General features: G+C 40.8%; 1 protein-coding gene across 3 annotated transcripts in view; it reads right to left on the bottom strand.

The window, feature by feature from the left end:
- PCBP4 (poly(rC) binding protein 4) overlaps positions 1 to 12,509 on the bottom strand; it is a 1,043,920-nt gene that overhangs the window by 72,975 nt on the left and 958,436 nt on the right. For all 3 annotated transcript variants that reach the window (XM_044077471.1, XM_044077469.1, XM_044077470.1), the window contains one exon: positions 1,722 to 1,774. In XM_044077471.1, coding sequence (XP_043933406.1) covers positions 1,722 to 1,774 — 53 coding nt within the window. The remainder of the gene's footprint in view (positions 1 to 1,721; positions 1,775 to 12,509) is intronic.

Below are 12,509 nucleotides of genomic sequence, written 5' to 3'. Positions count from 1 at the left end.
TCTTTAAAAACAAAACTAGGGGAAAAAAGGCCCGCATGTTTCATGTATTTATGGACAAAAGTGCTGATGGACTGATATATCACTGTGTGTATGTGTGTGTGTGTGTGTGTGTGTGTGTGTGTGTGTGTGTGTGTGTGTGTGTGTGTGTGTTTATGTGTGTGTGTGTGTGTGTGTGTGTGTGTCTGTGTGTCTGTGTGTGTGTGTGTGTGTGTGTGTGTGTGTGTGTGTGTGTGTGTGTATCTGTGTGTGTGTGTGTGTGTGTGTGTGTGTGTGTGTGTGTGTGTGTGTGTGTATCTGTGTGTGTGTGTGTGTGTGTGTGTGTGTGTGTCTGTGTGTGTGTGTGTATGTGTGTGTGTGTGTGTGTGTGTGTGTGTGTGTGTGTGTGTGTGTGTGTGTGTGTGTGTGTGTGTGTGTGTGTGTGTGTGTGTGTGTGTGTGTGTGTGTGTGTGTGTGTGTGTGTGTGTGTGTGTGTGTGTATCTGTGTGTGTGTGTGTGTGTGTGTGTGTGTGTGTGTGTGTGTGTGTGTGTCTGTGTGTCTGTGTGTGTGTGTGTGTGTCTGTGTGTGTGTGTGTGTGTGTGTGTGTGTGTGTGTGTGTGTGTGTGTGTGGTGTGCATTAGAGAAGGAGAATATCAGCTTTGGAAAATTTGCTACTACACCTGCATGAAGAGGGTGGGGTGCGCATTTTGTTGTGAAGGATAAAGTCAAAAGGAAACCATTAGTCCTAGTAGACTTTGAAACAGGTTTTCTTATTATGAAAACAATCACATACATCTATTAAAAGAGTGAATAGTTCAATTGAAAAGATGTTTCCCATGGATGTACCCTACAAACTACAAGATGTTGTAAAGAAGTGAATTTCATACTTTCATTTGAATTGTACAAACATGGAATGTTGAAACAGACACTTCAAAATTTTTAAAATAATTATTGTAACTTCCAAGCTGTAGCAACTTACAGATACAAATAATATAGAAGGGGATGCAACAGGCAAAGCCCTTCACTAACATTAGCTGTCAGAAAGTTACTTTCAGCTATTTTTAAAATTTTGAATACTACTTTTTGGAGGGGAAAGCCCCCCTGCACTCCCACACCCAGGCTAATTATATATACCAATTCCAAGATCATACAACAGCGGGGTAAGGGCAAATTCCCTGAACCTGCTGCAATGCGGCCTTGCACATAAAGCAGACAGCAGGCTGAAACACATAACAGCATTAACTTTTCTGAGCATTTGTTCTTACTAACTAGCACAATTAGCATTCACTGTTCTGAACGTTCGCTGTTACGAATTGTAACCGTGTAGTCACATGCTTACACATCTGATTTTTTTCCAGTGGAAATAAAGTTTAACTTCATCCAACATTCCTCTCTCTTGCACTTTACAGTTATGAAAATGACCACTTTGCAATTAACTCCATTCATTATAAAAATAAAAATGTCATGGGATTAGGATTTGCTGGGCTTGAAGCCCTATCAGATGATATCACAACTCCTGCTACAATAATCTCATCCACCAACCCCACACAAGCAGTGCAAACCAAATAAAGAGACGCAGACATATTTGGAAAAAAAAAAAGAGATGGAGCATGCATTTCACAACTTCTGTGTGACATGAAAATAGAACAAAGCGAATCATGTACTTCAACAGTTCCACTTCAGTTAAACACAAGTTTACAGTTTTAGTTTAAAAAAAGGAACAAAGGCTTAATTTTTGACTTACATCATTTGGAATGAGGAGTTCCTGAGATGTGCTTTTGGGGCTAGGTTCAATTCCTTTAAAGAAGCAAACAAAAGCAGAAATTTAAACGTGTTTTTTTCTTCACAGTGATACAATCAGCATCTAAATCAGTAATAAGAGTGTCAAAATTACTTTTATGCAGAAGTTTTATAGCATAACAAATGAGTTTAAAGAATGCCTGATCACCTACACAAGTTCTGAAGTGTATAAAATGAATTCATGGCTTAAAATCCACCTCTGTTTTCTATACTTGCTTTATCCAACTCCGGTTAGTAAGGGTCTGGATCCTCTCTCAACTTTACACCATTTCAAGACAGGAGCCCATCTGAGATAGGATACCAGTCCGCCACAGGGAGCACATATTCATAAATTTACACAGAAATTCCTAGAAATAATTTAACATCAATGACATGCCAGTATGTCTTTGGAGTGTGACAGGACTGCAGAAATGTCAGTGGAAGTCCACGTGGACACAGGGAGAATGTCCAAACTCCACAAACGGCATACTCAATAAGAATTGAACTGCAGCTCCAGGCCATACTACTGTTTTATCCAAAGGTCACTGCACTTTCAGAATTTTATTTACTACACAACATAAGCTGAAATATAACAGTATAAAAAATTCCTGTCAACCCCCCCCCCCCATCAAAAAAAAATCTCTGTTGTTTAAACATATTTGAATGCCTTGAATAAAATCAGGGCTTTTAAGAAGAATGAAGCCATGCTCTGACATGGTCATATAAAGTTTGTGCTGGTCCTGAGAAATTGCCACAGTGATGCCAGTAATGTAAACGAAACTTAATTCATCTAGTTTAGAAAACTGTGCAACCTTCCATCTTCTTACTCGTATGAAGAAATTACTACGGAGGCCCCTTCTCAGAAGTTCAAGACTTGATAATAGCAGTGGTGCAGTGGTAGTATTGTCGCCTCCCAGTAAGAAGTGCTCTGGTTCAATTCCTGGCTAGGGTGCCTTCTGTCTGGAGTCTGCATGCCCTTCCTGCATTCTTGTGGGTTTCCTCCCACATTACAAAGACATGCATCTGGAGGATTTCTCCCTGGGCCTCTGCTGAAAATTGGCTTAATTCCAAGTCAGACTTTCCCAGTAAACAAATGCTAAATAAACAATACAAGTCTGCAGAGTAACGCTCATCCCTCAAAAGTCAGTGATATACATATAAAGCAATTTTGTTTGGGGGGGAGCCCTCTTTTTACCACCCCATTGAGGGCTGTACTACTCCCCATACCCTCATTAATTGTATATACTAACTCTAATATTGCTTTATGTCAGATAACAGTGAATCCTCGGAGATACAGATATTTCAGAGTTAGTACAGATTACCGTGAAATCACATTTAAAATCTCACAGATCCAAGGACTGCAATTACAGTCTCCAGACATACAACGTGAAACTGTCAACTGTTTATATTAATACTGACACCAAACCTCAAAAAAATAAAAATGATTAGTACCTGAAAACCAAGTTTTAGCTTACCAGATTAAAAAAAATAATAATCACTTCCATAAATTACCTGCAAAATGTGGAAACAGATAATTTCACTACAGCAAAATGTAAACTAAAAGTGTTCTAAATCAGTCTGTTTAATTTCCTTTACATCTTTTAACTAGAATTATACAATAACCCATAGGGCCAGATTCACCATGAGGCATAGACGAGATGTATGCCATGTGGTAAACTTTTGGTATTCACAGTTGCATAACAACATGCAGAACCACCTCAGGCTGTCTCCATGTCAGTCCTACATGATAGTGCAGCAGTTTGAGGGACAGGCATATGCTAATTACCCCCAAAGAACTGCCTCCAGGAAGGCATCTACATGAGGATTAGCACAGCCATTCCTTGTATCTGGAGGTCATCTATCTTAATTGAGGTATGTGCTGGGGAGGTCAGTGGTAAGGTAGCGTTAGGAGATGTGTGCATGTGATGAGAAGGTCAGGGGTAATGTAGTGTTAGGAGATGTGTGCATATGCTTGGGAGGTCAGTGGTGAGGCAGTGTTAGGAGATGTGCACATGTGCTGGCGAGTTCAGTGGTGAGGTAGTGTTAGGAGATGTGTGCATGTGCTGGGGAGGTCAGTGGTAAGGTGGTGTTAGGAGATGTGCACTTGTGCTGGGGAGTTTAGTGGTCAGTTAGTGTTAGGAGATGTGTGCATGTGCTGGGGAGGTCAGTGGTGAGGTAGCGTTAGGAGATGTGTGCATGTGCTGGGGAGGTCTGTGGTAAGGTAGTGTTAGGAGATGTGTGCATGTGATGAGAAGGTCGGGGTAATGTAGTGCTAGGAGATGTGTGCATATGCTTGGGAGGTCAGTGGTGAGGTAGTGTTAGGAGATGTGCACATGTGCTGGTGAGTTCAGTGGTGAGGTAGTGTTAGGAGATGTGTGCATGTGCTGGGGAGGTCAGTGGTGAGGTAGTGTTAGGAAATGTGTGCATGTGCTTGGGAGTGCAGTGGTAAGGTAGTGTTAGGAGATGTGTGCATGTGCTGGGGAGGTCAGTGGTGAGGTAGTGTTAGGAGATGTGTGCATGTGCTGGGCAGGTCAGAGGTAAGGTAGTGTTAGGAGATGTGCACATGTGCTGGCGAGTTCAGTGGTGATGTAGTGTTAGGAGATGTGTGCATGTGCGGGGAGGTCAGTGGTAAGGTACTGTTAGGAGATGTGTGCATGTGATGGAGAGTACAGTGGTGAGGTAGTGTTAGGAGATGTGTGCTTGTACTGGGGAGTTTAGTGGTCAGGCAGTGTTAGGAGATATGTGAATGTGCTGGGGAGGTCAGTGGTAAGGTAGTATTAGGAGATGTGTGCATGTGATGGGGAGTTCAGTAGTCAGGTAGTGTTAGGAGACGTGTGCATGTGCTGGGGAGGTCAGTGGTAAGGTAGCATTAGGAGATGTGTGCATGTGATGGGGAGTTCAGTGGTCAAGTAGTGTTAGGAGATGTGTGCATGGGATGGGGAGGTCAGTGGTCAGGTAGTGTTAGGAGATGTGTGCATGTGCTGGGGAGGTCAGTGGTAAGGTGGTGTTAGGAGATGTGTGCATGTGCTGGGGAGGTTAGTGGTAAGGTGGTGTCAGGAGATGTGTGCATGTGCTGGGGAGGTCACTGGTAAGATGGTGTTAGGAGATGTGTGCATGAGTGCATGTGAAGTGCTACATATGTGAGTGTGTGTGTGTCTCTGCAGTAGGGCAGTTACTAGGGGTAAGTTGGGCAAGTGTATGTGTGCGTGTTGGGGGGCTGCCATAGTTCCACACACCCCTAGATTTATGAGCAGAGCCAGTAGCAATGTGTGTGGGAACAACTAGATACCAGGGATGACTCTTTAAACTTTTTCCTGAATAGAACTTAAAAAGAATGGGGACTGTGGATGTGGGGAACACTAGACACCAGGGGTAAGTAAAAAGGCAGGAGTAGTCATGAGGGGAACACTAGACACCAGTAGTTCACAAGTTCACAGGACTATATTAGGCTATTGGCCCGGAGGCCCTTATAAGCCTAGACAAGAATTTCATCCATATTCCCACAAAGTCAGCACCTATTTTCCCTGTTCAGAAGGGACATAGGTGGGATCCCAGGGGTATATTTTCTGTTTCCCATCCAGTTGTCCAGGTTCCTCTTAAAGTGGGCTAGTGAGGTACTCTGCTTGACATGGAGAGGAAGTCTGTTCCACAGATGGGGGAGTCGATGAGATACAAATCTATCCTGCCAACAAGTTTTATTAATATCACAGACAAGGTTGAGACCTTGTGTGCGAGTTGCACAAGTAGAGTTTGACTTGTGGATATGTAGCAACTCCATCAAGGCTGAGTCTGAGATGGCCTTGTATGCCAGACACAGGTCACCTCTGAGCAGTCTGTACAAGACTGAGTAGAGGGACAGGGCTAGTAAAAAGACAGGACTGGGGATGTGGGGAACACTATACACCAGGGGTAAGTAAAAAGGCACTGAAAATGATTCAAGGCCCGTAACCTTCCACCTTGCACAGATGATATTAGTCCTCTGTGCAATGACTATTCCCAAAGGACAAAATTAAAAAAAAACATAATTACAAAAGTACTGAAGTACAAAGAGAGGAAGGAGTTTAAACCATGCACCTTGATTCACAAAACCCCTGCATTAACGTAATTTGCAAACTGAGAATTTAAGGCAACAGGGTTTTTTAAACATAAGTTGAGTATCTCAGCATTATGTAATGCCTTCAACATGGGAGAGGAAAGGTTAAGCACACCTGTCAACCTCTCAACCTGTTACCACAGATGCTCAGAGTCACTAGGATTAAAGCTGTTGCTTTAGCATGCATTTACTAATGGATATTAAGAGTGAAACTCGAATGTCTGGCATTAATGGTTGACTATAACAGTCCAAGAATTACCAGGGTAGGGAAAAGGAGACATCAGAGATGTTCAGACAACATAAGGACAGGAAGTGTGTGTGTGTTTGTTGTGCTTGGGAAAGTGAATGGGGGTACCTCTGCTTAGACGATGTAGCCTACAACCCTGTTAACTACCACAAGAAGTGCTTATCTGCACTCTGTGGTAGGTAACTGCAATTCAGAGACATGCAGATTAGCTGGTAATGAGGTCTTTCCTCATTGACGTTTATGCATCTTGGAATTGCAAATTTTCACACTGTGGAAACAGGGCCTTTTTACCATGGTCCTTATGGCCTGTATAGAGGATCTTTATGAATCTTCAGGACTTACCTACTGTATTTATAGTTTGCATTTTGCTAAATCGCTGTGGTTCATTTGCACATGGACTGTTTTCAAAGTCAAATTCAGTGGGAAGGTGCCAGTATCCCTGATTTTGCAGAATGTTCCAGATTTTGCCTTATATTTCTGCTCTGTCTCTCATAGAAAGTTTTATTTTATGGTAAATCTTTGAGGGTTACAGTCCGTAAATAATGCCAGACATTAGAATTTTATATGTTGTATTATTCACAAAATGTGCGCTACTGCAGAACTTGTTGTTCTACTAATTTTAGAAATGTATTTAATGTTTTAACTAGCCATTTTAGTGGTAAAATAAAATTCAGCTTACTTCCGAGATAACAGAATGCCAAACTGGTAGCTTCTCACAACCTACAAACCACAACTGTCAGCAAGATCCTCTCTGTTTTTCTGCTCTGTAACCCCCTCCAGGAACTCCTCTCCCCTATCCCTTAAACATAATAGCAACCTTTCCAATTTGTCCCTGCACAGGTTTCAAAACAGATGCATAACCACCTAATTACTATAACATTGCCTTTCTGAATCACTAACACCCCCACATATTAGTAAGTAGTAATGGCCTAACATTAAACGTAGCTCTCCCTTTATTATTAGTAAGTAGTAATGGCCTAACATTAAATGTAGCTCTCACTTTAATATTAGTAAGTAGTAAACGTAGCTCTCCCTTTAATATTAGTAAGTAGTAATGGCCTAATATTAAACGTAGCTCTCCCTTTAATATTAGTAAGTAGTAATGGCCTAACATTAAATGTAGCTCTGCCTTTAATATTAGTAAGTAGTAATGGCCTAACATTAAACGTAGCTCTGCCTTTAATATTAGTAAGCAGTAATGGCCTAACATTAAACGTAGCTCTTCCTTTAATATTAGTAAGTAGTAATGGCCTAACATTAAACGTAGCGCTCCCTTTAATATTAGTAAGTAGTAATGGCCTAATATTAAATGTAGCTCTCCCTTTAATATTAGTAAGTAGTAATGGCCTAACATTAAACGTAGCTCTGCCTTTAATATTAGTAAGCAGTAATGGCCTAACATTAAACGTAGCTCTTCCTTTAATATTAGTAAGTAGTAATAACCTAACATTAAACGTAGCTCTTCCTTTAATATTAGTAAGTAGTAATGGCCTAACATTAAACGTAGCGCTCCCTTTAATATTAGTAAGTAGTAATTGCCTAATATTAAACGTAGCTCTCCCTTTAATATTAGTAAGAAGTAATGGCCTAACATTAAACGTAGCTCTGCCTTTAATATTAGTAAGCAGTAATGGCCTAACATTAAATGTAGCTCTCCCTTTAATATTAGTAAGTAGTAATGGCCTAACGTTAAACGTAGCTCTCCCTTTAATATTAGTAAGTAGTAATGGCCTAACATTAAACGTAGCTCTCCCTTTAATATTAGTAAGTAGTAATGGCCTAACATTAAACGTAGCTCTCACTTTAATATTAGTAAGTAGTAACGGCCTAACATTAAACGTAGCTCTCCCTTTAATATTAGTAAGTAGTAATGGCCTAACATTAAACGTAGCTCTCCCTTTAATATTAGTAAGTAGTAATGGCCTAACATTAAACGTAGCTCTCCCTTTAATATTAGTAAGTAGTAATGGCCTAACATTAAACGTAGCTCTCAATTTAATGGTACCATCCTACTAATGTATGCTCTTCTATCTTTTCATCCTTGTAGCTGTCATGTACTACAGTTTATTTCCTCTCTAGTTTCCTTCCATTACAGTCTCATCTCTCTAACAGTAATCACCTCCCCATCTCCGTGTCCTTAATTCTCCCTCCTGGTCATTATTCCTCCTCATCTCATTCTATTACTCGGTCTATTTTGGCATCAGAATACTCTTTTATTTCTTGCCTCCCTATATTATTAAAGATAAAGTCAATATTTTGAATAGCTATATATTACTTTACTTGCCATAGGCTATCCACGTCTGCAAGCTTCTTGCTACTTGCAGTTCATATTATATTCTTGATCAGAATTTCTCCTAGCAATATTTTGAAAATGTATTTCAATTTGTTGTGGAGGCTTTTATTTCCTTACATATAAGGTATCTATCCTTTATCTGTTCTAGGGTTTTTCTACCTTTGTATGTAGTTACTTAACAGCTATTTTAAAATGTTTTTAACTGTGCTTGTAAGGCCTTTCTCCCCAACTCACTGTAAAATATTTAATGTGTTGCAGGGTTTTTCTCCCCTTCTACATAATTACTCATCAACTACTGTTTAAATGTTTTGAATCTGTTATGGGGCTTTTCTGCCTGGGTTTCCTCTGATAATGGTCCAATGGCTCAGATGCACTCTCCTAGTTAACAAAGGACAAATAAAAAATAAAAATAAAATTTCTGTATAGAATGTTCATACGAGTACATTTGACTTGCTTTGGGTAACGTATTAATTGAGTTGCATATTATCTTGCAGTTTTGGATTTGATTATATAAATCTATTCAGAGTTGTAATACCTGTAATTAAACATGTATCCTGCATTAGTCATACAGTTCACTATGCCAGAACTTAGGAAGCGAATTACATTTAACAATGTAACTAGGAAGCAGGAAACATGCATGCAAGTATGGCAAAATTATACGTTCCCAATACTTAAATACCCTGCATTCCTACGTCCTTTCCTATGCAGGAATACATACTTACTATTTCCTTTCATAGGTTCATAGGTAGGTACTAGGCTATCGGCCCTCAGGCCTACATAAGCCTAGCCAAACAAGTTCCCTGGCTTTCGCCACCCAAGAACATTATTTTCATGTGCCCCTGTTGAGCAGATCCACAGAAGTGATCCACAGGGTGAATTACCTATTTCCCATCTAATTGTCAAGATTTTTCTTAAAGAGGGCTAATGAGGAGCTTTGTTTGATATGAATGGGTAGTCTGTTCCACAGCATGGGAAGTCTCTGGGACAGGAATCTATCCCTCCAACATTTTCTGTTTATTGTGGTGACAAGGTTTAGGTCCCTGGAGTATATGGCTCAGAGAGATTGGGGTTTCTTTAAGTGTAGAATGTCCAACAGATCTGGGTTTGACATAGCTTTGTATGTTAGGTAGGTCACCTCTGAGTAGGCGATATGCGATGGAGTAGAGCTGGAGTTTTTTAAGACGGTCTGCGTATGGCATCTGTTTGAAACCGGTAATCCTCTTAGTGAGGTATTTCTGTGGCCTTTCTAGTTGTTGTAGATGTCTTGTGAGGTACATGCCAAACGGGATGTTGTACTCTATAATGGGTCTGATGAGGGATGAGCAGAGAGGAACAATAGCCCATTTTTTTTCTGGAGGAGAACCCCTTTGTGATGAGATGTGCCATGTAGGAGGATTTCCTGACTACTGTGGTGATGTGATTATCAAAGCAGAGATTGCTGTCCACCTGTGTCCCCAGGTCTCTTATCACACTTTCGGTGTTTAGTAGGTTACAGCCTATGTGGTAGTTCATGGGTACAGTGTTTTTCCCAAAGGAGATGACAATGCACTTCTTGGCATTGAGCTTGAGACCATGACTTTGACACCAAGCATCAGTCTCAGTGAGGCACTTTTGTAGAATGTCCACATCATTAGGCGATTCTATTATGCCTCCTAGTTTGCAGTCATCTGCAAACTTCTTTCACCAAAGACCTGCTGTATTAGCCTGAACTTCTGAGAAGTAGATGCCAAACGGGAGAGGACCCAGGACTGAACCCTGTGGTACTCCACTTGTCACTGGTCTGAAGTCGGATTTGGAGTCGGCTAATTTCACTGTGTGGGTTCTGTCAGTAAGCCAGTTGGCCACCCATCTTGTGACATAGGGATTTATGCTCAGCCTAGTGAGTTTATCTATGATTCCAGAGTGGGGGATGGTGTCAAAAGCCTTGGTGAGGTCAAGATAAGCTTTGTGCACCACCTTACCCTCATCCAAGGCTCTGGTGACTGTTTCAAAAAAGTCAATCAGGGTTAGGAGACATGATCTACCTTTTACAAATCCAAACTGAGTGGGGTCCAGAGTTTGGAGGTTACCTATGTCTTTGCTTATAAGCTCCAAGATGATACGTTCATAGGATAAGGACTACTTGATTCTTGAAGGGGGTAGGTATATTGATGTGAACAAAACAAGGGTTACGGAGGGTGAAAATGAGTTGGGGTAGTATAGTAGATGAGTGGAAGAGATCCAATGTTTCACACATCCTTGTTAAGCACAGAGAAACAGAGCAGTGAACATGATAAACATGATAAAGTAGTCTTCAAAAATGACGGGTCTAAGGATGGCTGAAGTGGGTGGGGAAGCAGATAAGGGTGGGATGGGATGCAGGAGCTAAAGGAACACTGACAGAGATGGATCTGTTTCTACCTGTAGCAATTTCCTGAGTTTTATTCTGAAAGTGATTAGGTGGGTGGCAGCCTGAATGACACTTTGTAAGTATTTGTGGGAAAATACTTTCCCAGAGGTTTGCACCTGTTACAGAGAAGCAGTGATCTATACAATGAAGTTCAGTTTTGGGAGGTTGCGGTGTGGGGGCAGAAAGGTTGTGGTTCCTAGGGCTGTAAGAGGAGGGTTGTCAATTAATTTAGCTGCTAGGGGACAGAAAGTTTGGTTGACTAGGAGTTTGAATAACTGAATCCTAGGAGAATGTCTGTCCTTTGTGAATAAGGATTCAGTTTGCTTTTTTTTAGTGTTTTACAGTGGTGATAATTTTTAGTGGTCTGCATAACAAAAACTATAAGTTTATTGAAGTGAAACGTCTTATGGGAGGATGTGAGAGCTCAGAGTGAAACGGAAAAGTGAAATGGAAGTAGTGGGTGGGGCTTGACTTCCATACTCTATTTTAGCTTTTTCAACCCCCCCCCCCATACACAGACACACACACACAAACACACACACACACACACACACACACACACACACACACACACACACACACACACACACACACACACACACGAGGGATATTTGCGTTTTAAAGTACCAACATCCGAGGGAAGTTTACGTTTTAAAAGTATCAAGTAAATGTCTGTAGGATTGATTGACTTCTCTCATTTGACTTTATGTGAGGTACTGTGTCTTCATCCTGGAGGAAAAGTAGTACAAAATGTTTTTTGCTTGATGAGTCTTAAAAGGTCACCCCCTGTAATTGGCGCAGATGTGTGAATGTAGTTATAGAGCAGTGGAGTTATTTTATGGGGGTAACCTGCACATTGTTTTCCTTTGTGGCGTTCTTATTTTTTTTTTTTTGTGATTATAAAGTTATATTTGGTTGAAATGCTGGTCCTTGGGACAGGATAACTCTGGCAATGTTACTTAGGTATACCCCAGCAACACACACACACACACACACACACACACACACACACACACACACACACACGCAAACATTCACGTATTGTCTCAGATATTCCATTATCTGATACCTTCAAATATAGCTTTGCCTTTGTGGTTAATGGAATCAGTGCAATTGGGTAAAATAAAGTGCTTTTTCGTAGCCCATTAAACTCACCATTCTCGGCTGGCATGCATATCCCTAAACTGCCCATGATTTTGACATAGATTTTAGCTCTGCCCCTCTTAATCCCTCCTAAAAACTGGAGACGTTTGGAGAAAAGGTGGTGAACTGCACTTAATAAATAATAATGAAAACAAAGTTAGAGTTATGGAGTTATTTTACTTCCGAAGCTGTACAGTCATAGTCTTATTCTGTCAGTGTCTGAAGGCAATAGGACTAATATTTTGAAAGTATGTCTGATTCTGTTGAGATTTGTCCCTGACTGATTGAGAGCCATACTTGCACGTACAGACCATTTTGTGAGACACACGTTTCTGTCCTAGTACAAAATGGTCTGCCGTCAGTGTTCTACGGCAGACTTGCTATGCTGCTCCCTTTCATTTTTGTTTCTGCAGTACAGATGGTGGGCTGAACTTTGAGATTCCCTCTGAGTTATGTTCAGCAGCTGCAGATCAGAACAAGGCAGGCCACACCAAGACAGGTTTACAGTTCGCTGCCAACCATGTATTGGGACCACTTGCTTTGATTTCAACAGAAGTTTAGCACATGAAATGAAATAATAATTAAAAC

This window comes from Protopterus annectens, chromosome 7.part0, assembly GCF_019279795.1.
Source record: "Protopterus annectens isolate FY-2018-M chromosome 7.part0, PAN1.0, whole genome shotgun sequence".
Classification (NCBI taxonomy): Eukaryota; Metazoa; Chordata; order Ceratodontiformes; family Protopteridae; genus Protopterus; species Protopterus annectens.
Note: the sequence above shows the minus strand (reverse complement) of the source record. Positions and strands in the feature narration are given on the sequence as shown.